The sequence below is a fragment of the Felis catus genome, chromosome D3 (assembly GCF_018350175.1).
Source record: "Felis catus isolate Fca126 chromosome D3, F.catus_Fca126_mat1.0, whole genome shotgun sequence".
Classification (NCBI taxonomy): domain Eukaryota; kingdom Metazoa; phylum Chordata; class Mammalia; order Carnivora; family Felidae; genus Felis; species Felis catus.
In genome coordinates, this window is record NC_058379.1 from 23,018,709 (window position 1) to 23,043,960 (window position 25,252).

General features: G+C 46.4%; 1 protein-coding gene across 3 annotated transcripts in view; it reads left to right on the forward strand.

Annotated features, from left to right (window-relative positions):
• Positions 1-356: 356 nt before the first annotated feature.
• ASCC2 (activating signal cointegrator 1 complex subunit 2) overlaps positions 357-25,252 on the forward strand; it is a 43,386-nt gene continuing 18,490 nt past the window's right edge. For 2 of the 3 annotated variants that reach the window (XM_006938572.5, XR_006587598.1), the window contains exons 1-8: positions 357-493; positions 5,081-5,178; positions 11,494-11,652; positions 12,022-12,192; positions 13,526-13,655; positions 18,961-19,028; positions 19,991-20,101; positions 21,180-21,292. In XM_006938572.5, the coding sequence (XP_006938634.1) occupies positions 5,098-5,178; positions 11,494-11,652; positions 12,022-12,192; positions 13,526-13,655; positions 18,961-19,028; positions 19,991-20,101; positions 21,180-21,292 (833 nt within the window). In that variant the 5' untranslated portion in view covers positions 357-493; positions 5,081-5,097. The remainder of the gene's footprint in view (positions 494-5,080; positions 5,179-11,493; positions 11,653-12,021; positions 12,193-13,525; positions 13,656-18,960; positions 19,029-19,990; positions 20,102-21,179; positions 21,293-25,252) is intronic. The other variant, XM_006938573.5, reaches the window with a different exon arrangement.

Consider the following 25,252-nt stretch of genomic DNA (forward strand, 5'->3'; position numbering starts at 1 on the left):
AACCCATCACCACTCACTAGTTTTGCCTGTCCTAGAAGTTCCTATCAACAAAATTTGAGTCTGTACCACTTCGCTTTTTTCTGCTCAACACCACGTTTATGCTTTTGACTTGTTAAAACTACTCTTTTGGACTAAATTTGTAAAACAATGACTGAGAAGGTTAGGAGGGAGGTGGAAACCTGAGATTCTGTAAAGCCAGGTACAATACTTTCCAACAGGTTGAACCTCTAGGGAGAGAAGAGGGGGCAGGGCGCGTGGTTACAGTCGGGCCTGTTCCTTGTGGGGGCGGAGTCTTAAGGCTGGGGGCGTGACCACGGGTCCGGCTTCTCTAAGGCAGTTAGCACCGGGGGCGGGGGCGGGGCCGAGGCTTCCTGTCTGCGCCTGCGGAATCGCCGTTTGACCCCGGAAGTGTCGGCGCACTGGGAGCTGTCACCGTGGACGGCGGCGGCGGCGGCGGCGGGGGCGGCACAGCGCCGGTAGTGGAGCCGCCGAGGTGAGTGCGTGGCTGGGCCCTGCCGAATAGGGGGCATCCGGTCTGGGAGGAGTCGCGGCCATGCCCCCGGCGGCCGCGGGCCTCTCCGCCTGCCTGGCGGGGCCGAGACTGACGCTGCCCCAGGGGCCGTGAGTCGCCCCTGAGGCCAGGCCGCCAGAGCCGTGAGTCTCGGGTTCGAGGCTCAGCCCCAGAGTGACCTTGGACGAGTCACAGGCCTCCTACTCTCACTCTGGGTTTCAGTTTCCTTAGAGTTCATTCATTCGTTAACAAATACATGTCTAGCGCCTCCTGCACAGATCTAGGCGCTGGGGATACAAACAGCAAGACAAACAAGTAGCAGGAGACAGCGACAAATAAAGGCACAAGATAATGAAAGATATGCCAGTAACTGCGGAGTGAATACTTTAGGTCAGGTTGTCTGCGAACATCTCTGAGGAAAGTAATATTGAATTGAGACCAGAAGGGTGATGACAGACAGAGAAACTGAGGCAGCAGTAGCCCTGGCAATGCTCTCAGGCCTTATTGTAGTTGGTGCTTGCACCAAGCTCACCTTCTATAGAAAGCCTTTTTCTAAGTTTTGGCTTCTGCTGCCCTGCTTGGCATGAAGGATGCACTGGCGGGCACAGATGGAACTTAGAGCCTTTTTGGAACTTACAGTCTAGTCTTTGCCTAGTTAATTTCTACCCATACTTTAGATGAAACTCAAATCTTCCTTGACATGCTCCCTCCCTCAACTGTTCTCTCTGTTAAATGCTGTCACAGCCCCAGGGGCCTGACCTACACAGCATACATCATGGTATAACTAGTTTGTATGACTATTCAATTCATATCTGTCTTTCCCATAAAGACTGTAAGGTCTATGAAGGGCAGGACCAAGTCTATTATTTGTCCACCTTGGTATTTGCCAGGCTTCAATGCTTGGCACATAGTAGGTGATCACAAATGACTAATCATTAATCATTAATATGGTCTTTGCTCTCCAAGGGTTCATAGGCAGTCTCTCTGCCACCAGGTTATTGTCTTTTCTTTCTGATTATATCTCTTCTCTACTTAAATGACTCCTCACTGCCTTCAGATGAAAGACCAAAATCTTTAGCATAGCATTGGAGGCTCTCTTTTTTGAGAGAGAGAGAGAGAAAGGGAGAGAGAGAGAGAGAGAGAGAGAGAATGAGCACAATCAGGGGAGGGGTAGAGAAAGAAGGAAAGACAATCCCAAGCAGGCTCTACGCTGTCAGCACAGAGCTTGACTTGGGGCTTCATCTCATGAACTGTGAGATCGTGACCTGAGCTAAAATCAAGAGTTGAAGGCTTAACCAACTGAGCCACCCAGGAGCCCTGGAGGCTCTTTGTAAAATGTCTTCACCTTTCCTTTCCAACCTCATCTCTACTTCTGTCATCCCCTTCCTGACCTTGTGTTTTCAGCCATGCCAAATGTTTCCCTCTTCCTTCAAAGCCACTGGTTCTGAGTCTTTGTTCACACTTGCTCTTTGCTTGGAATGTTCTTCCTTCCCATCTTTCCTTCCTACAACCAGTTATGGGTCATCTTCCCTTTCTCTGCTGTGCTTGTTTTGGATATTTCCTATTACAGCTCTGATCACACTGAATAATCATTTATATGCCTAGGACCCAGAATGTATTCAGTCAGTGTTTGGTGAGTAAATGAGGAAGTCCCAAGTGTTCTGCCTATGGTTGGGACTTGTAATCACAAGCAAACCTTATTGAGTGCTTATTATGTGCCAAGTACTGTGTTGAACACTTACCATCGATTCTTCTCATATCTCAATTTTACAGGTGAGGAAATCAAGGCTTAGAGAGTCTAAGGAACTGTCTCAAGGTCTCAAACGTGGGTAGGAAAAGGTGGAGCCAGGATATGAACCCAGGCTGCAGAACTATAAAGCTCTCTTTTAACCACCACAGCAGCCTGGGTCTGAACCACCTTTATAGGCACTGGCTTGTACGAGTGGATTTCTTCTGAAATCAGGTAGCTGTCTCTACCCATCTAGGCCTGGTCTCTGTGGCTTAGAATTTAAAGGACAAAGAGCCACCACCTACTATGGCTCTTTCCCCAACCTACGTCCCTACATTGGACACTCCCACAACTGTCTTTGGAATGTGAATATGGAAAGAACAGGGCCTGTGAGTCATTTAGATTCTGCACTGGTGAGCAGACCCCTGGTGTTCCCAGCTGCCCTCCCAGCATCACTAGGGGGTTAGGAAATAAATGTTTTTAGTATGTTCAGCACAGGAGACCCAGGTGCTAAAGCAGAAGGTCTGGGCTTCAGTTTCAACTTGGCCACTAATGTATCTGCCTTGAGCAAATCGAAGTCCCTCTTTGGACATCTGAGCATAATAATCCTTGTTGTGCTTAACTGGGTTGTTGTGAGAGGCTAGTAAGATAGTAACTTGATTAAAAATGATGTATGTGCAGGCGCCTGGGTGGCTCAGTTAAACGTCCAACTTCGGCTCAGGTCCTGATCTCATGGTTCGTGAGTTTGAGCCCCACATCAGGCTGTATTGCAGACAGCTCAGAGCCTAGATCCTGCTTCTGATTCTGTGTCTCCCTCTCTCTCTCTGCCCCTCTCCCACTCATACTCTGTCTCTCTCTCTCTCTCTCTCTCTCAAAAATAAACATTAAAAATTAAAAAAAAATAATGTACGTACAACATGTGTACATTATCAATGTTTTGCAAAGCTGAAAGGTGAAAACTTACCCAAGCCCCTTTCATTACTTCACCTTGTGATTATTTTGAGGCCACCTCATGTGTGCAGGGACGACATGTCTGACCCACTGAGATTCTAGACCTGGAATAAGCCTTGAGGACTAGACAGAGTGGTCCTCTCTCTTTTACATCCTTTTATAATGGGTATCTTCACAGTCTTTAAAACAGCCCATGAACTAAGATCCTTTATGTACCAAGCTGCTTCCTACCTTCTTACCTTTGCTCTTGCTGTATCCTCTGCCTGGAGCACCCTTCTTCCTGGCTAATCGCCACTGTCAAGACTCAATTCAGGCTCTCCTTATCCTTTAGGCTCCCTAGAAATGCTTTCCTGACAGCAACACCCAAGTTCAGCTACACTATCACTAGACTCAGTACAGCTAATGGTTAAGAGCCAGCCAGCTTCACCAACTACTGAGTCCTAGGGAAAGTTTCTCATCTTCTCTGAGCCTCTGTTTCCATATTGATGAAATGGGGATAAAAATAGACTCAACCTTAGAGTTGTCATGAGCATTAATATATGCCAAGCATGTTAATGCTGAGAAAAGGCCTAGGAAAAGCACCAGCATATGATAAGCATGTTGCTGCTGCTGCTGCTGCCGCCATTATCATTGTAATTATTGGACTGTAAGCTCCTGTGGGGCAGAGACCCTGCATTATCAGTCTGTCTTCATAACACCAGGGCCTGGCCTGATATCTGAGATACGGGCCTCCCTGTAACTCATAGCTGACTGAGCCCCTCACCTCATCTGTGAGGTTCTCAGGAGGTGACAGATGGTTTCCTCATCCCAGGCTCAATATGGCTTTATGTTGTCATTGAGACTGTGCTGGCCTTTTATGGCATGTCTTCCATTAGTGAGTTAGGGGCCCGATTCACTTCCATTCCATGATTCAGCCAATATGCATGTCCCTTCTGTGGGTCAGGCCAAGTAGAATTATGGACAGAACATTGGATGGGAAGACAAGAGACATGATGTCTGCCACTCACTGACTCTGAGGTGGGTTTGGGCCTCTGCAGAAAAGAGCTCACACTGGCAGGTTTCTGTGAATTCTGTTGTCCTCTCTGGTCCTTCTGTTCATCCATGTCCTTTTTCCTTGAAGCCTAAGGAGGTTGTAAAATATTAAAACTCTATAAGTGAGTGAGGAAAGGCTCATGACTCTATTCCCTCAAAAGACTGCCAGTCTGGTTAGAATTCTTAAGAAAAGTGTCCTCATATTCAGTCACTCATTTGACGAGTCAAACATTTGATGAGACCAACTCTGTATCAGGCCTGTCACAGAAAAGATAGCAAGAGAAGGAGAGCCCAGGCACGGTCTTCACAGAGCTCAGAGGGACCACAGAGTTGGAGCCATAATGAAAATAATCTATGTACTTTTTTTTTTTCACGTTTATTCATTTTTGAGAACAGACAGAGCATGAGCAGGGGAGGGGCAGAGAGAGAGGGAGACACAGAATCTGAAGCAGGTTCCAGGCTCTGAGCTGTCAGGACAGAGCCCTATGAGGGGCTTGAACCCACGAACTGTGAGATCTATGACCTGAGCCAAAGTCGGACGCTTATCCAACTGAGCCACCCGGGTGCCCCCCAAAATAATGTACTTTTAGCCGATACAATACAAAGTCAGAGGGAATATATCAGAAGTCACTTGGGGAGTGTTTTCCTCCTCAGTTGAGAACTCCAGCATTAGGCAGAAAAGTCACCTCTGTCTGAATTAGTAGGTACAGGAACTGGGTCTTCAGGGACTAAGTCAGGAGCCTCCTGAGGCCAGAGGGTGAAGCCTCTCTCCTGGCTCTGAGATCAGTTCCAGAGCAGGCTCTTTCCACCAGGAGCCTATGTGTCTGCTCTCTTCTTCCCATCCATATTCCTTACAGGAGGGTCACACAGCACAATGCCATCTCTGCCCTTGGACCAACTCCAGATCACCCACACGGACCTGAAGACAGGAAAACTGAGGACTTCACCAGCGCTGGTGAGCCGGTACCTTGAGGCTGTTCAGCCTGATATTATCATTCTTGCAATTTCAGAAGCAAAAAGCAAATTCCTCCTTTATCTGTTCCAAGAATGACCCGAGGGCCACAGTCAATAGTAATTCAGTAGCTGGGACACTACTAGATCCTTCCAGACCCGGTGCAGAAGTTTCCTTTCTGAGCAGCAGCTTGAATTTGAGTAGTATTTTCCATGTTGCCACTCCACACCTTTCCTCCAAAGCATTTCATTTTGAATCAGAGTCTGATGGCAGTTCTGACTCAACCTGAGCTGGCCTAGAAAAAAGATCTAGCCCAAAGTCTGGTTTGGGGATTTGACCCTGCGGGAAGTGTTCAGGTTTCAGGTAGGCCTTTTTCAGAGCTGTCTCACCTATTATCCACACTTCAGGGGGAACACCAGTTTCAGAGGTCAGGCTGTCTTTTATTGCAATGGGCTAAGCGCCACCTGCCACATACCAACTCTGCAGGGCTTGGGAGACTGAAAAATAAGGAGGCTGTGAGCTGCAGAGTGAGATATGGGCTGCGGAGAGGTGCCAGGCTGCTGAAGGAGACAGACGTGGGGACTAGAGTCCCCGTACCCACTTACTGTTTTCCCAAGAATGTGAGCTTCCTTGAACAAGCTCAAGTATTGAGGAAGTATTTCCTAGGGGGGTTTGAGTAAAGTCGTGGGAAACAAGAGCTTGGTATTTTATTTCCTGCTTTCTGGATGGCTTCTTATTATTTCCTAACTACTCTTTAGTAATATGACTTAACATTTGTAGAGCACTTTCTCTGGGCCAAATCTTTCTAAACACTTCACTTGGATTATCTCGTTTAAGCTGTACCATGGCCCTGTGAGTAGGTATTTTGATTGTCCCCATTTTACAGATGAGGAAACTGAAAGTTCAGGGTCACAGAACTAGGAAGTTAGGGGAGCCAGGATGGGAGCCCAGCTAGACTGACTCTCATACCCTTAAACTTTCTGCTATAAAGCCTGTGGGTTTGTTTTCATAACCTTTTTATGTGAGGAGGGTGTTTATCAGAAAATCTGGAACTGTTTTGCCTAGTATGGTAGCCACAGTGCAATAGTCATTCACCACATATAGGGATTGCACACTTGAAATGTGGATAATTTGAAGAACTGCATTTTTCATTTAATTTTAGTTAATTTAAATTAAAATAGCCCATGTGGTAAATGCCTACTGTATTTGTTAGCACAGGTATGGAACAGTTCCATTAACACAGAAAGTTCTGGGGCACTTGGGTGGCTCAGTTGGTTAAGTGTCCGACTCTTGATTTCAGCTTAGGTCATGATCTCACGGTTTGTGAGTTTGAGCCCCATATTGGGCTCTGTGCTGACAACGCGGAGCTGCTTGAGATTCTCAGTCTTCCTCTCTGCACTTCCCCGCTTGTGCACGCGTGCACGCTCTCTCTCTCTCTCTCTCTCTCAATAATAAATTTAAGGAAACATTAAACACACACACACACACACACACACACACACACACACACACACAGTTCTGTTGGGTTGGTGGAGACTCACTCCTTAAGTAGTTGACTCTGATTTTCCATCTCAGTCCTTCCCCATGTACTTAATACCTGGGTTGCTAGGCTGTGGGCTCCATGAGAATAGGGACCTGGTCCCTTCCCTTCATTCTGGTTTCCCAGTGCCAGGTGCATTTCTCTCAGGAAACATTCAGTAAATGAGTCAAGAACTCCAGACAGGCTTTGTGCCAGATGCTGGAGCTACAGAGAAAATAGACATGGTTCCTGGCCTTGAGGGGTGTGTGGACTAAGAGCAAAGGAGTCCAGTAGTTTCTCTATAGTGTGATCAGGGTTGTGATAGAAGTCCAGGTGGCTATGTGGGTGCAGAGCCCAAGCCACTGATCCAGACTGAAGGACTGTAGGGCAGGGAGGTCTTGGGAGTGGTGGTGGGGGGGCATGCACAGCTAGAGAAGGCTTCCTGAAAGAAGGGGATCCTCAACTAGGTATTGAAGGGGGAATAAGCACTAGCTGGGCAGAGCAGTGGGAGAAGGATGAACCCGGCAGGAGGACCCAAGTATACTTACTGTCCCGGAGTCTTGAGAGAGCCTGACTCATACACCAACCACCAGTGACTCGGATGTAAGCAGTATCATTGAGTTAAGGCGCACAAGCTTTGTGTTAAATCTCACACATACTTGGCCATGTGACCAGAACATAGTAAGCACCCAATAATGGTGATGATGACAACAGTGACAAGTGGCAGAAGCTTCGAATGGGAAGTAGGATGGGAAGAAGGATGAGCTGAGGGGAGACAACTGCCTGATCAAGGAGTGGTCTTATTGACCATGCTGAAGGATATTTACCCACTGCGTATTTGTCTCTCTTTTTTCTTAAGTGTATTTATTTATTTTGAGAGAGAGCGAGAGCACAAGTGGGGGAGAGGCAGAGAGGGAGGGAGAGAGAGAATCCTAAGCAGGCTGTGTGTCATCAGTGCGGAGCCCACCCCGAGGCTCGATCCCACAAACTGTGAGATCATCACCTGAGTCGAAACCAAGAGTTGGACGCTTAACTGACTGAGCCAGCCAGGCGTCCCTGTGTATTTGTCTCTTTAGTCCCAACTTAGGACAAGGAGAACAAGGAGATCTCTAGCCAAGGGGTAGCCACCACGCTGCCTTTGCAGGGTGATGGGTGGAGCTAATGTTTATTGAGTAGCTAACTGCGCACACAGCACACACTTGGTGCTCTTGAAAATCCAAAAGAAATAAAGTCTTGGGCCCAAATGAGTGAATGAGCCCCTTGAGGAAGACAGGACTCACGTAGGGGAACATTTGGAGAGATGTATAAAATAGTTTCTTATCAAGATAAGCAGAACAGAAGTTTGATGGGCAGGGAATGTCCAGAAAGCTTCACAGAGCGAGTGGGACCTGAGCCAGGCTTGAAGGGTGGAAGGTACAGCTGGAGCCTGCTGCTCTCTGCCCTGAAATCTCCCGTGGCTCCTGTTACCTACAGAATAAAGTCCCCACTCTTGAATTTGGCATTCAAGGTCCTTCAAAGAACTTGGTGGGATCTGGTCCTTCATTACACACCTTCATTCTTCAGCCAGCCAGTAAATATATACGGAGAGTTGGCTCAATGCCAGACACTATTCTAGGGACTGGGAATGCTGTGGTGAGCAAAGCCCAGATGGCTTCTGGAGACCTACAGGTTAGTGGGGGAGACAGAGAAGGCAGGCCCTCCCTTTTTACGTAACCTTATTAGGGTGTCATTGAAGGACACTAAACTGCACATATTTAATGTTTATTTATTTTTGAGAGAGAGCGTAAGCAGAGGAGGGGCAGAGAAAGAGGGAAACACAGAATCCGAAGTAGGTTCTAGGCTCTGAGCTGTTAGCACAGAGCCCGACACGGAGCTCAAACCCACAAGCCGTGAGAGCAGGACCTGAGCTGAAGTCGGAAACTTAACCGACTGAGCCACCGAGGCACCCCTAAGCTGCACATAATTTAAAGTATACAATTTGGTTGGTGTTGACACTAGTATATACCCACAAAGCTATCATTGTAATCAAGATAATGAACATTTCTACCACTCGCAAAAGTTTCTTTGTGCCCTTCTGTGATCCATTCTTTCTTCTCTCCCCATCTGTAGTAACCACTGATCTGGAAGTACTTTTGGTACAGTTCAGCAGGTGCTGTGGTTGGAGAAGCATAGAGGGCAGGTGTTAGGGGATCCCAGGTGAATCCCTAACCTAGTTAGGGGAGGGAGTTGGGGAGATGAGGTCAGAGCTGGGCTCAGAAGGATAAAGAGGGAGACCAGGATGGCACCTGGGTACTGTAGGTCATTCAGTCCATCAGCAGCATAAGCTTTGCTTCAGATCCTGTCTCAGTTGCCTCCTTAGCCTTATGACCTTAGCAGAATTCCTGAACCTTACTGATTCTTTGTTTCCTCCTCTGTAAAATGGGGAGAATACTATTTCCCTTTTAAGTAGTTGTAGATAAAAAAGAAATAGGCTGTGGGACATACCTACTCAGTAGCCCGGCATTGGGCAGGTCCTTGTTAAGTGGTGGCTTTTTTTTTTTTTTATGTTTTTTTTTAATTAATTTATTTTGAGAGAGAGAAGGATTATGCATGTGTGCAAGTTGGGGAAGGGCAGAGAGAGGGAGAGAGAATACCAGGCAGGCTCCACATTGTCAACATAGAGTCCAATGTGGGGCTCAGACTCACAAACCCTGAGATCATGACCTGAGTCGAAGTCAGATGCCACCCAGGTGCCCCAGGTGGTGGCTTTTATTAGCACCATTCCAGTGTTCTCTTCCTCCAAATCTATTTCCCACCACCCAGTGCATTCTAGGTCCCTTTTATTTCATGGCCCATTTTTATCCCTCCATAAAATACCATTTTTCTCATCTAAAAATCTTTCTCAATTTCAGAGGCCCAGCTTAGATGCTGCCTGCTCTGGGAAGTTGTCCCTTGTCCTCTAGGTACAGTTGTCCCCTGTCCTCTAGGTATCTCTAGGTACCTTTTGCACTCCCACGGTATCTTTGCCAGGGTTGAGTTGTCACTTCCTCTGTTTTGTGCTCCCTTGATGGCTTAGATGTGCATCTGCCCCTCTGGAGCATAGGCTCTGTGAGCACGTGGATGTTTTCTTCATGTACATGAACATGCACATGACACACAACAGTGTGCCAGTAAATGTTTGTAGGATCGCAAGGAAGGTAGAATTTCAGGGTGTGTGCGCACACACACATCTGTCAGAGGAGAAGGAGGTGATGAGTAGCCCTGCCTAAAAAGTGACCTAAGAGGGGAAATGACAACAGATAGAGGAGGGGAAGAGCTTGGAAATCAAGGAGATGAATTTAGATCCTAGAGAGTTGTTTTGAACTTGTTTCAGTCAACAGGATTTCCTTTTTCAAAAAATTTGCACCTGGAAGCCCACTGTATAAATCCTGATTTCTTTTTTTTTTTTTTTTTAAGTTTTTATTTATCTTGAGAGAGAGATAGAGAACAAGCAGGAGAGGGCAGAGAGAGAGGAGGACAGAAGATCCAAAGCAGGCTCTGTGCTGACAGCAGAGAGCCCAAAGCAGGGCTCGAACTCACAGACCCATGAACTATGAGATCGTGACCTGAGCCGAAGTTGGATGCTTAACCAACTGAGTCACTCAGGCATCCCTTAAATTCTGATTTCAGTGGGAGGGATTCTGAAGGCTCCTCTCGTAGCTGGCCCCCAAGGAATCCTTGTGTGATTCAAAGACACCACAGTTTGAAGACTTGCATCAGGCAGTAGGGAGACATAGGGGGTTCTTGAGAAAACTGACCAATCAGTCATGATTTTCCTGTCCCCCTGGACTGACAGACCTGGAAATGGGTGGATTGTGGTTGATAACCACTGAGATGTTGCCCGGCCTTCCTCCTATTACCACTTCCCCTGGAGAAAGCAGCCCTTATGTAGTCAGGGGAGAAAACTGAGCTCATCTCTTTAAGGTGAACAAAGTAAGGTTTGTTCATGGCAAGGTAAGAGTTGGAAGAAAGAACTTATGAATTCTAAGCTGAGACCTGCCGTGTTCCTGGATTAGCATCTTTAAAAGAAAAAAAATTCCCGAGGTTGTTTTTTGTTTTTTTTTTTTGTCTCTGATTCTAAGAAGGATACAGCATGATACATACAGTATGATTCTGTTTATGTAAGAAAGATGAAAACAGATCTGAAATACCTTCTATGAGTATATTTTCCCCTAAAAGCCTAGAAAAGGTCTGCAGGGACACTTACTGGATGGTGAGTGGTCACCCCTGGGAGGACACGGCGACACAGGGAGTATCGTCCCAGGAGACTCTCCTTCTCGGCAGGGTTGTAACTTTTGAAAGAAAATATGTGTCCCCCTCATGTAATTACAAAATAACTTAAAAAGTAATACACGTGTATGTTTTTTAAATTGGAAAATATATTCAAGTCCTAATTACCCCCCACCAAAGGTAATCACTATTAGCTTTGGGTTGTTACTCCCCCACTCCACCGCCACTTTTTTTAACCTGTGTAAATATATATATTTCTTTAAAAATCCCCAAACTGGTTATATTAAATAGGTTCATATCCTGCTTTCTCTTCCCTTGACCTTTCCCCGTGTCATTAAATATCCTCCAAAACACATGGTTTTGAATGCCTGCCTAGTGTTCCCTGGATGCAACCAAGCCCCCTTTGTTAGAGACACTTGGTTCTTTATGCTTAAAAACTCCTTGGAGGGTCACCGGTTGGAACAGCCAAGTGTTGTCATTGCTGTGGGTTGGCAAATGGGCCCTCGCTGACTAACCTCTGCCACGTTAACACGTGGTTTTTGGATCCGTAGCACCCCGAGCAGAAGGCAGACCGGTATTTTGTGTTATACAAACCGCCCCCTAAAGACAACATTCCCGCCCTAGTGGAGGAGTACCTGGAACGCGCCACCTTCGTAGCCAATGACCTCGACTGGCTCCTGGCCTTGCCTCACGATAAATTCTGGTGCCAGGTAACATTCTATCAAAATTAACACTAAGACAAAGCACATGACATGCCGTTGGTTGGTTGCTGTTGTTGTTTTTCTCCCCCTAGGAGATGCTTTTCTCTCTACTTCTTACACTGGATCCTTAACAGCAAATTGTGGTTTGGATTGTTCTGTCTTGTATCACGATCTTAATGATGTTTACACAACACCTTCCAACATGTCATTTTTAGAAACTTGTGTTTAGCCCTCGGCTCATTCATACCTCCTTAGTCCCTTGGGGTTGGAGTGTTTGCCTTAGGCCAGGGCTGGTAGGCCACGAGCCCCTGCACAGTCCACCCACAAGCCCTTGGGCCTCAGTGACAAATCCTTGCTCTGATCTGTTGTCTGGCATAGGTTATCTTCGATGAAACCCTGCAGAAGTGCCTGGACTCCTATTTGCGCTATGTCCCCCGAAAGTTCGACGAGTGGGTGGCCCCGGCCCCTGAGGTGGTTGACATGCAGAAACGGCTCCATCGAAGTGTTTTCCTCACCTTCCTCCGCATGTCCACTCATAAGGAATCCAAAGTAAGCCCCTGATCCCGTGATGGGGTGCTACCTGCCACCCGACACCTCTGTGCCAGACTCTCCCGCCCCTGGGAAGGAAGGCTCTGGAAGTATCACGTTTCCTCTTTGTCTCCCCTCCGCCTTTATTCCTACCATTGGGGAAGAAATCTGTGCCACCCATCTTATCCGCAAATTCACTGGGTCTGTATTACATCAAGTATTTTCATCAATGGAAGCCGAGGCCCCTTTGCCAGTTGACATGTAACTGCCTTTTTTTATGCTTCAGAGGATTGAAAACATTGATCCTGATTTGTTAAAGGAACTTGGATGTGCTTTTTTTTTTTTTTTTTTTAACATTCATTTATTGTTGAGAGACAGAGAGAGACAGAGTACGAGCAGGGGAGGGACAGAGAGAGAGGGAGACACAGAATCTGAAGCAAGCTCCAGGCTCTGGGCTGTCAGCACAGAGCCCAATGTGGGGCTTGAACTCACAAACCGTGAGATCATGACTTGAGCCAAAGTCAGACGCCTAACCAACTGAGCCACCTAGGCCCCCCACTTGTATGTGCTTTTTAAAAACATTTACTTTTATTCCTCCAATTTGAAAAATCATGCTGTCTCTAAACAACTCAAACATTACAGAAAGGAAAATCCCTTTCCCTGAAAATAACCACCGTTAAGGTGCATATTCCTTCAGGGAATTTTTTTTCCTTTAGTTGTATGTGTGTGTGTGTGTGTGTGTGTGTGTGTGTGTGTGTGTGTGTGTACACTTATTTTTACAATAGGATCTTGCTTTTTTTTTTAACTTTGTAGTATAGAAATTTTCAAATATATACAAAAGCATAATGAACCCTACATACCCATCACCAGCTTTAATAATTATCAATATTTTGCCAATCTTATTTTCTTTCTTCCCCTTAATTTTCTTTTTTTTTTTTTATTGGAGTATTTTCTTTTCCTTGAGTATATTAAAGCAATTCCAAACATCATGGTAATTTACCTGTAAATATTTTATTTTTAGTTTAAAGTAAGCTCTACGCCCAATGTGGGGCTTAAACTGATGACCCCAAGATCAAGAGTCACATGCTCTACTGAGCCAACCAGGTGCTGCAACCCATAAATATTTTAGAATGAATGCCAACCAACTTTTTATAGTGTATTTTTGCTTCTTTTTACATTAAAATGAGGAATAGCTATACCTCCAGGCCAATATGTAAGGCCCAGATATGTCCACAGAGTGTACAGGCTTTCATTTTTGAGCCAGTCCCCTGTTGTTTCTTGTGAGTTTGCTGTTACCTCACAAAGATATGCTTTCAGACAGTCTCTCATCCTCCCTCTCTGTACTGTTCCTTAGGATCACTTCATTTCCCCCTCCGCATTTGGAGAAATCCTCTACAATAACTTCCTGTTTGACATCCCAAAGATCCTGGATCTCTGCGTGCTCTTTGGAAAAGGCAACTCGCCATTGCTCCAGAAGATGATAGGTACGTAAGGCACAGGGCCTAGAGGGCTGCACAGAGATGGCCCCCACATGCCGAACTAGACATCCCAAAGGTGGCACCTAGATGAGCGCCGGGGGATTCAGAACTGTAGTGGCGGATGGGGCTTGGGTACGACCTTGCAGGTATATGTGTGTCAACTCTGAAAGATGCGACTAGGTGGCCATGGGGGAGTGGAGACAACACTGTATCGCACGGTCCCTTAAGGATCTTAGTATTAGGCCACATGCCAAACAGCTGAAGTAGTGAGGAAGTTTGCTTTGGTGGTGAGAGTAGAACAGCAGTGATTGCTAACCTCTATGTGAGTGCTCACTGGGGGCCCAGCACTCTGCTGAGTGCTCCTCCTAAGTGATCTTAATGGATCCTCACGGCAGCCCTGTGATGTGACACTGTAATCACCATTATTTACAGACAAGGAAATGGAGGTTAAAATAAGGGACTTGCCTGAGAGGCCATGACTAATAAGTGGCCAAGCTGGGATTTATGTCACATAGGCCTGACTCTCGAGCTCTTGCTCTTCGTCCCTCCCTGCTTCAAGGATAATGGGGCTGCCCCCAAAATGTCATGATTTGTATTGTTGCTGAGAATAGATGGAGACAGAGTTCAGAGAGGACTCTTTTGGGTTGAGAAAGGAATGACTTCAGCAGTTGGATCCCGTCAAGAGGCAGTGGGCCAGAGGCGCCTGGGCGGCTTAGTCGGTTGAGTGTCCGACTTCAACTGAAGTCATGGACTCGTGGTTTGTGAGTTCAAGCCCCACATTGGGCTTGTTGCTGACAGCGCAGAGCCCCCTTTGGATCTTCTGTCCTCCCCTCTCTGCCCCTCCTCTGCTTGTGTACACATGTGCTTTCTCTCTGTCAAATATAAGTAAACATTAAAAAAAAAAAAAAGCAGTGGGCTGGAAGGTTCCATCAGAGACTGAAGCTTTGGTTAGGATGTGACAGAGGGAACAATGCCCCAGTGGATTCTTCTCTGATTTGTTTTAATGCTGTCAGCACAGAGCCCAATGTGGGGCTGGATCTCATGAACCGTGAGATCATGACCTGAGCTGAAACCAAGAGACGGACGCTTAACCAACTGAGCCACCCAAGCGCTCCAGCCAGTGGATTCCTCTTTGAACCACAGCTGATGGCATTGGGCTGGACACAAAGAGGTGCTCACCCAGGACACCACTGTCAGCCTCTCCTCTGAGAGTATAGGACATAGTCCTCTAAATGCCCAATTACAAAGCTAAGTTATCCCTTGAAGTGGCTTGCCTCCTTCCTTCCTCCTAATAATAAAGGTGATAATAAAGATAATATATATTAATTTAGAAAATTGGGGGAGAATATAAAATGTAAAAAAGCAAGAAAGCAATTACCAAATTCCTGCTCCCAGAGACAATCATTTGGTGATTATTTCCTTCCAGTCTTGTCTCTATATTTTTCAGGACCATATCAGAGCATAATATATATGAAATTTCACATCCAGCCTTTTCATTGGAACAGCCTCTGATTTCCCATTCAAATCTAATTGTTTCCTGATCATCAGTTCATTTCTTTGACTTTCCCAGAGAAAGACTCTTCATAATGTTACTGTGGACTGAGGGCATGGGGTGAGTGAGCAAAAACAGGCATGATTAGTTAGAGAAACAGTTATTAGGCCAGTCAGGTTAGAGTGGAGCATTCCGGGAGGACAGCAGCAGGAAATGGGGAAGGGAAAGCTGGGGCCACTTCAGGGCGGGCTCCATGTCAGTCTTTAGCACTTGGGGAGCAGTGTCGCTTGGTGTCTCAGAAAGCAGGCTCTGCCCAATTCACACCCCAGCTCTGTTCCTGGCTCTGTCACTTTGTCCAAGTCAGTTAGCCTCTCTCGGCCTCAGTTTTCTCATCTGAAGGATGGGAAGACTAGTGATACACCTACCTCATAGGATGGTTGTGAGGATTAGCATGGTGCCTGGCTCATTACAAGTGCCTGATGACTGTGAGCTCTTACTGTCATGAGGCCATGGGAACTGCAAGGAGGAGCTGTCTGGTATCAAGGTTAATTTGGCAGCATGCCAGTGGGGAGGGTGGTGACAGGAGGCTGAGGAGGGGGCCAGTGCTTCAGCGTGGGTTTGAAGGTGAGAGCCTGGTTTGGCTACTGGGGCAGAAGAAGACATCCCGGAGGCAGAATAAAGCAGTGCTTAGGGAGTTCAGCTGGAGGGAAAAGTTTGAACAATTCTGGAGAAAACTGGTGTCGGGTGCAGAGAAAGGGCTTTCGGGAGGGGTGGGGGGTGGAGAGGGTTATGAGTGGAGGCATAGAGATCTGTGAGGTGTGAGATGCTGGGGGAGAAGACTTCTGGCCACAGTTCCAGGTGGGCAAGGGTGGCGTGAGAAAGCCCCTAATCTTTTGAGTCACCGACTTCTTTGAGAATCAGATGAAATCTTGTCCCCAGAAAAACATACCGCCTTACAGATGTTGAGGTGTTTTAGAATGTTTTTAGCCCCAGATTGAGAACCCTTAATTGACTTATTTAGGAGAGCCCTTTCTTCGGCTCTTAGAGGGTGGTTAATGGAAAAGAGGACAAGAAAGGCATACAGAGCCCCTTCATTGTGTGTGTGCTGGGGTGTGTGCATTGAGGGGGGTATGGAGGAGGGGCCTGCAGACACTCACACACACACACGCATGTATGCATGCATGCACACACACACACACACACACACACACACAGCAGCTCTCTTTCCAACCCTTGAGCAGGAGGCACATAAAGGGGTGGCCTCCAGTTTCTCTACCACAGACGCTCTTGAGCAAAGCAGGTCAGCTGTAGGAAGAGGGTTGACAAGGGAGAAAAGGAAGGAACAAGGGAACTGGCTGATTTTACTTTGGGCAGAAGCCCAGTCCTTATCTGGCACCCCCATCCCCCTGTACACACACCCGGATTTTTTTTTTAATTTCAAGGTTGATAATTCTGAATTAGTAAGTGTAATTTTGAAAGCAGGACCTTTCAGGTAGACTCTTGGAGCCTCTTTGCGAAAGCAGGAGTGCATCAGGCCTTGGCCCCACCAAGGACTGCACTGATCTCTTTGGCAATATCTTCCATTCACCCTGGGTTTCTTTTCTTTCTTTCTTTCTTTTAATTTTTTTTAATGTTTATTTATTTTTGAGAGGAGGAGAGGGGCAGAGAGAGCAAGACACAGAATCTGCAGCAGGCTCCAGGCTCTGGGCTGTCAGCACAGAGCCCGACACAGGGCTCAAACTCATGAACTGTGAGATCATGACCTGAGTGAGCCGAAGTCAGACGCTTAACCAACCGAGCAATCCAGGCACATTCTTTCTTTCTTTTTAAGTTTGTGTGTTGTGAGAGAGAAGGAGGGAGAGAGAAATTGTGTGCGTGCGTGAGCATAGGGAGGGGAGGGGCAGAGAGAGAGGGAGAGGGAGAGGGAGAATCCCAAGCAGGCTCCACGCTCGGTGTATAGCCCAATGTGGGGCTCGAAGTCACGAACCATGAGATCATGACCTGAGCCAGAATCAAGAGTCAGATCTTTAACCAACTGAGCCACCCAGGCGCCCCCCACTTTTTTTCCCCCTCTGGGTTTCCATACTGCTTTAGCCTGAGAAGGTTGTCCCTTACTTCTTAACAGTTTCTTTGTGAAACTGAAAGTCAGAACTTCACTGTCACTGGATCAGATAAAGGAGAGGAAAGAGTCAGTTGTGAAATGTGATGTTTTGATGCTTGTAAAACATCCCTGTTACTCAGGCTTAAGCACTAGAAGGATTATAAGAGAGGGCCTTACCCCATGCCAGGTAGTCAGGATGTGGTGGGGTCCACCATGTGGTATGGGGTGAGGAGGGAGACCTGCTCCTAATGCCTGGGTCAGAAGGCACTGCCTGGAGAAGGTGACACCTGCCTTAGGGTGAACTTAGCTCTGAGAGGTCACTCCAGGTGGAGGGAGGGGATGGGGCTTGTTCTCTGTGGTTGAAGAGGTATGAGAGAGGAATGCAAGGCAGGAAATGGGGAGAAGGTAGCTGGAGATGCCAATGGGGCCAGATCTCACATGGCCCTTTGTGCTGTGGTCAGGAGTTTTGACTTGACCTTGAGGATACCTTTGGATAGGAGGGTTTTGTGAGAAAGAACAGAGTTTGGTGGGGAGACAAGACAGTTCAGTCTCTCCCTGCCATCAAGTTTAGGATGCACAGATGGTCAGGGAGCACCTTTATGGGTTGAGGGGTCAGCACCCATCTGGAGGTGGGATGCACTGAGCAAGCTCAAGCTGCTAAAACTCAGTTTTCTGGAATGAAGCAATGAAGTGGCATCCAAGAAAGTGTTTACAGAAAGTCCGGCTACATAGTGACTTGCTTACTCACCCAGTCCCATCTGGCCTTTGATCTCATTGATTTTTCAAATCCTTTGAGATGGGGCAAGGGCTGCAGGGTTTTCATTAAGGAAACTGAGGACACACCTGCCCAAAGACAAAGGACTCGTAGAATTCAGCACGTCCTGACAGTCGCCCAGCCTCAGACTTTAGGATCACGGTGGGATGAAGAACCCTGGCCTCTTCTTAAGGGTGTTGGCATTTTGCATTGTCATGCCTCCTAGTTTGCTGGGATTTTTTCTCCTTCCCTTGCCATTTGGGCAGCCGGAACACTTGGTTTCTGTTCCAGTTACCATATGCTCTAACCTACGCACTCACAGCAGCCGCACTCGGAGGTAGTAAACATTCGGAAAGGAGTTTTGTTTTTTGAGAACAACTGCAAATGTGTGGTAACCTTAGCTCGAGATGCCTTTCAGGCCTCTCACCTTGGAAGAGGATGGATTAATATGGCTAGCATATTCAAAAGCAGAGGGTAAGAGAATTTCCAGACAAATTTCTCCTTAGAGTCTCCTCACATTATTAGAGGTGTGGCCTGGCAAGAATCCTGGATTGTAGCCTCCAGGTTTCTTAAGCAAAGAGATCATATCTTCTAATTTTCCTGGATGACTAACTCCCACTTCCAAAGCCAATGCTGTCATACAAGGCACGGTGCCCAAATGTGATCACTCCCTGGGGACATCAGGACGAGCTGGTTTGACCAGGGCAGGCCTTTTATGTAATTCGCTAGGCAGAGGTGCTTAAAAGGTTAAATTGTACTGAGTAAAGTCCCTCCCTCATGCTGGGGAAGTTTCTAGGCTGGGCCAAAGCTCTGTGCCAGCAGGGCCTGGGGCCAGGACTGCTCTAGTGCAGACAGGCTTAGGAAAAGGGAGAAAGGTCACAGAATATGCTGGCAACCATTTGTAACGTGTCCTCTCCTCCCCCACCATCTTTTCCCAATTCCTACCTTTCTCTTCTCTTTTCAGGGAACATCTTTATCCAGCAGCCAAGTTACTATAATGACCTGGATGAAACCATGCCCACCATCCTTCAGGTACCAGCTCTCAGCCCTGCCCAGATCCCTTCTCCAACCCTGGACTTTCCTGGAAGAGCCCAGGAGAAATGCTTACTCCCTACCTCTCTCCAACCCCATCTCCAGACAGTTGCTGTGTCCTGCCCCTTAGCACACACTTTCAAATTCACCCTTTTTCCCTCTTGAACAGAACTGAAATCTAAGGGCTGTCTAGCACTCATACAAAAAGAGCTTGGCTTCAATTGTGTGCTGTTCGCCAACAGCCATAAGTCTCTAAGGTTACCCGTTTAAGATACCTGTGTTTCTCAAATAAGAGCTTTAAAGTTCTATAAAATTGTTCTGTAAAATAATGTTCATTGTAGAAAATTTGGAAATGATGGAAAAAGAAAAAAAAAAACAGAAAGAGGAAGATTAACCCATAATCCTACCACCAAGAGATTCCACTATTCACGATAACTTTTAGGGTAGTTACGTGCTAGCATACTTAAGACAGTGCAATGAGTTAAAGACTTACACGATTTTACGATGGACCATTTTCTCCTCACCATTGATTTGCTTTTGATTTCAATATAGTTTTCATATATTGCCATCTTCAGAGAATCCAAAACATATAATATATTGCTAAATATATATATTTCTTTCTTTTTTTTTTCTGTATGTATCTTAAATTATTTATTATGATACATTTGCCCAACATATCCATTCAAGTAATATCTGCAGGATTCTGGGGGCTTTCCATACATTTTGTCTTTTTAATCCTCACCACAGTCCTGTAAGAAGAATAACCCCCATTTTTACATTTTCCTATTTTACAGTTTCCACTCTGCCCTGCATCCCATCATTGTCTCTGGTTTCATGGGAACACTAGCATATATTCCAGAGATTCCAAGACAGCTTTCAGATCACTCATCCCAGACTGCAGGTCATGAGTTCCAGCTGTTGGTTTGACAGGATGTGAGAGAGCCTTTTCTTGTGTTTCACAGGTTTTTAGCAATATCCTCCAGCACTGTGGTTTGCAAGGGGATGGGGCCAGCGCCACACCCCAGAAGCTTGAGGAGAGGGGCCGGTTGACCCCCAGCGACATGCCTCTCCTGGTGAGGTTACCCTTCAGCCCAGCCTTTCTGGCTAGCAGGGGATCTGGCAGCTGCTTCCCATGCTTGTGGCCCTTTTTACCCAACTCCATAAACAGTTATTCCCATCACACAGGTTTAGACCATATCAGCAGGCTTTTTTTTTCCTCTGGGAGCTTCATTTATGGAGTAGTGGAAAGAACAGAGAACTAGAGTTCAGAGGATGGGAGTTTAATCTTCACTTAGTTCAGCATAATGAGCTCATTCGTGTTATTCATTGAGCCCTGTGTTCGTTCAGCGAATTTATACTGAGGAGCCCCCAGCATGTGCTGAGCCTTCAGGATAAAACAGTAGGCAAAAGCAGACATGTGCCTGCTCTCATGGAGCTTACAGTCTGAGACAGAGGTAAATACTTAAGGAGCCTAGACATGCATCAGGCCTTGTGCTAAAAGTACAGTAGATAGAGCAGGAAAGAGGCAGCCATGAGCTGCCCTCCTGGAGCTTCCAGTCTTGTGGGAAAATAGGCATTAAACAAGTGTTTCAGACAGACACACACTGAGTACTGTGGGAACAAGTCATTTTACCCCTCTGAACCTCAGTTTCCTTCTCTGTAAAACAGAGATCCTAACAACTGCTCAGCCTCGTTTTTAGAGTTGTCAAGAGACTCAGGGATGTGTATGAGAAGGTATTCCATGTTCCATCCTCTTCAAAATGTACGAAAGGTATGGGCTTGTTATTGTCCTCAGTGGAATGTGCTGTGTGGGACCACAGGCGTTGTCTTCAGGTTCAGGGGTGGTTCTCCTTCAGCTTAGAAGAGAGAACTATATTATCCTAGACCTAGAAGTAACCCCAGAGCTCACTGGGTCAATGCCCATTGGAGCTAAGGTAGCAAGACCTGAAGCAGGGAGATTGAGTAACTTGTACAGATCGCGCTCCTAGAGATGGAACAACCAGGCTTTGCACAGACATCTGGTCTTCTCTTCCCCCGACAAGGTATCTGCCTGATGGCTCCCACTGGCTTTTGTCAACTTTGTCTCAGACCCACTACAGAGCTGTGTATGGGGGCAGAGGAGAATAATGCAGTGTTTTCTTTTGGCAACAGGAATTAAAAGACATTGTTCTCTACCTTTGCGATACCTGCACTACACTCTGGGCCTTTCTGGATATCTTCCCTTTGGCTTGCCAAACCTTCCAGAAACATGACTTCTGTTACAGGTACAGTAGTAGTTCTGACTGCTGCTGAAGTAGAGGTTCTCGTTGGCATCCTCATTCAGCAGATATTTACTGGGTACTTAGAATGTGCCAGGCCCTCTTCCAGCCTGGGCTATACAGCAGTCAAGACGACAGATGAGGCTCCTGCTTGTGTGGAGCCTGCATTTTATTTATTCATTTGTTTGTTTGTTTATTGTTTTTTAACTTTTGTTTTTTTTTTTAAATGTTTATTTATTTTTGAGAGAGAGAGAGAGAGAGAGCACGAGTGGGGTAGGATCAGAGAGAGAGGGAGGCACAGAATCTGAAGCAGGCTCCAGGCTCTGAGCTGTCAGTACAGAGCCCAACGCGGGGCTCAAACCCATGAACTGTGAGATCAGTGACCTGAATTGAAATCAAGAGTTGGGCGCTCAACCGACTGAGCCCCCCAGGCTTTCCAAGCCTGCATTTTAGAAGCCTTCCCGTTTTTAGCCAAGAATTCAGTAGGGGAGGGAATAAAAAAAAAACACCAACCAAGAATAGGGCAGTGTTAGTTCAGTTCTGTTCTTTCAAAGCCCCTATCATGGGCAGGCACAAGGGAGTAACAGACAATAAGAATTGGTCTGAGGACTTCAGCATCTGGTCTAGAGCACACACAGAGAGACATTCAGATTTGCTCACTTGTGGGGCCAGCTGTTGTGGCCATATTATGAAGTGCTCTGGGAACACAGAGGAAGGAGGCAAAGTTCCGTCTGGTGAAATAAGAGGTTTTAAGATGCCCTTTAAGTGACATCTGGAAGAATGAACAGGAACCTTCCAGAAAGAGTAAAATTACAGTGGTAGGAAGGGCATTCCAGGCAGGCAGAGTACAGGTGGGAAGGCCCAGAGAGTGTCCAGGGAGTGCCAGGAAGTGGAGTGGGATGAAGCAGGGCCTGGGGCAGTAGGAAAAGGAGCAGGTAAGGAGAGTCTCCGGAGAGGTTGGTAGAAGTCAGATTGTGAGGAGTCTTGAACTTGCTCGCGGGGAGTGGGGCCTTTATTCTGTAGGCAGTAGGGAGCCCCTGGAAGATTTATTCGAAAGGAGTTCTAGAAAGATCCTGCCAGGATGAGGAAAGATATAGAGGAGGATATGAGTAAAGAAAGATATAGGGAGAGAGACCCTCCTTGCCCACTGGCACCACAAGCATCTGTCTGCTCCTTGTGCGGTGAGAAAGGGGTGCATGGCTTGGGCTGGTAACCTGCATGTTGCCTGGCAACAGTGGGGATTGGCTTGTTCTCAGTGGCCTCTGGCTGTTGCTCTTGCCAGGCATCATCTATCCCCACCACTCGCAGGAGCCTCTGGGAGCTGCCCAACTCTGTCCACTCAGCCGTTGGTCCATTCAGTCATTTACTTGCCCATTCAACAAAACATTTATCTAGTGCTGACATGTGCCAGAGATGGCAGCTGGTGCTCTGACCCCTGCTGGGTCTCCTCAGCTCGTGAAAATCAGATGTGAGGACTGATCAGCCTCCCAGAAGATGTTAGAATAAAGCACCAATCAGCACTCTCTCCGGAAGAAAGGGGTTAGGATGGGCCTGTAGCTGTCCACTTTTTGAGAAAGGTATCTTTTCTCATGGTTAAAGTGGCATAAACTGGCAAATGCTCATAAGAAATTTGGAAAATTCTGGAAGGTAGAAAATTAAAATCACCATGAGAGATCAGGCTGTTTTTAGGATTTTGTACCCTGCTTATCTTCACTTATCATAGGAATTTTCTTTCTTTTTTCTTTTCTTCCTTCCTTCCTTCCTTCCTTCCTTCCTTCCTTCCTTCCTTTCTTTCAAGTTTATTTATTTTTGAGCCAGAGAGAGACAGAGCATGAACGGGGGAGGGTCAGAGAGAGAGGGAGACACAGAATCGGAAGCAGGCTCCAGGCTCTGAGCCATCAGCCCAGAGCCCGACGCAGGGCTCGAACTCACGGACCGTGAGATCATGACCTGAGCTGAAGTCGGACGCTTAACCGACTGAGCCACCCAGGCGCCCCTTTCTTTCTTTCTTTCTTTCTTTCTTTCTTTCTTTCTTTCTTTCTTTCTTTCTTTCTTTCTTTCTTTCTTTCTTAAGTAAACTTTACTTCCAATGTGAGGCTCGAAATCATGACCCCATAATCAAGAGTCACATGGGGTGCCTGGGTGGCTCAGTCGGTTGAGCGTCTGACTTTGGCTCAGGTCATGATTTTGCAGTTGACAAGTTTGAGCCCTGCATCGGGCTCTGTGCTGACAGCTCAGAGCCTGGAGCCTGCTTCAGATTCTGTGTCTCCCTCTCTCTCTGCCCCTTCCCTGCTCATGCTCCGTCTCTGTCTCAAAAATAAATAAACATTAAAAAAAAAAAAAGAGTCACATGCTCTACCAACTGAGCCAGTCAGCCTCCCCCACAGGCATTTTCCATTTTGTTAAAGCATCTTCTCAAAATGTGGCACAGATTGCTTTTGAAAGGGTCTTTGGAAATGGAGGGTAATTTTTGGAAGAACTGACTTTCCTGCAAGGGTCAGTGAAGGCAGGGGAGTGGCTCCACCCATCTTGGGGTGAGGAGGAAGAAAGGAAAACACTGTTGCCTGCAAGTGGCACTGCCTTTGACCCACAAACAGAAACAGCCTGGGGCTGGCCCACCCTGTTCACGCTGTGCTGGAGGCCAAGAACGCTGGCTGAGCAAATGCAGCAAGCTCGGTCCCCGCAACTCTCTGGAAGGGGCTACGGCCACCACACAGCTCTACGGCTAATCCTCTCACAACAACCTCCGTCCTCTCAGATATCCTCAAGTATATTGGAGTATCTCTCTCTGTGGCTTAATTTTATGAATGAATAATAGTCACATGGTTCAAAACTAAAAAGGTATAAAATATACAACGAGGGGCACCTGGCTGGCTCAGTCAATAGAGCGTATGACTCTTGATCTTGAGGGTCGTGAGTTCAAGCCCCACATTGGGTGCAGAGCTTACTTTAAAAAAATGCATTAAAACAACAACAAAAATATGTATGTATGAACATATATAGTAGGGAAGGGGGAGAGGAAGACTTTTCGTTATATATACATGTATGTATACATAGACTCACATGCACATAGTACATATATAATGTGTATACATATATGTATGTAATGAAGTCTTCCTTTTCCCCTTCTTTAGTTCTGTTCCTCACGTATAACCATTGTTGTTAAGTTTTTTATGTGGGGTTTTCCGGAGATATGTATATAAATACACATGTACAAGTAAATACACGCATTATATATCACCCCCTCTGCCTTTTAAATTAACTGCTGACATATGAGTACTGTATGTATTTTTTACATTTTTAAAAAATTTTTTATGTTTATTTATTTTTGAGAGAGAGAGAGAGCATGAGTGGGATAGGGGTAGAGAGAGACAGAGACAGAATCCGAAGCAGGCTCTAGGTTCTGAGCTGTCAGCACAGAGCCCAACGCAGGGCTCGAACCCACGAACCGTGAGATCATGACCTGAGCTGAAGTCGGATGCTTAACCACCTGAGCCACCCAGACACTCTGCATTTTATTTTTAAATTTAATGTGTATCAGTACACAAAGCATCCTCAATCTTTGGTATGGCTAGATAGAATTCCATTGTACTGTATGGAATGCCAGACCCCATAGATCGACCTTTAGATTTTTCTTCAGTTGTTTGCTATTACAGAAAAATGTTACAAAGAATAACTGCACATACATCATTTTGTACCTTTGCAAGTATATCTGAGGAATATTTTCCTGGAAGTAGAATCACAAGAACAGATGGTTTGTGCATTTTTAACTTTCACAGATCTCGCCAAATCGCCCTCCATAGGGGTTGTTCCAATTTACCTTCCCACCAGCAATGTATCCTGGCAACACCTGAATCTGTTTGGGCCAAATTGCCCTCTCTTTTTCTGGGTGCCATGCTGTGGTCCTAGTAAAGCCTGTCTCTTTGGGCCTAGTTACCCTGTGCTGTGTACAGGACTACACTAACC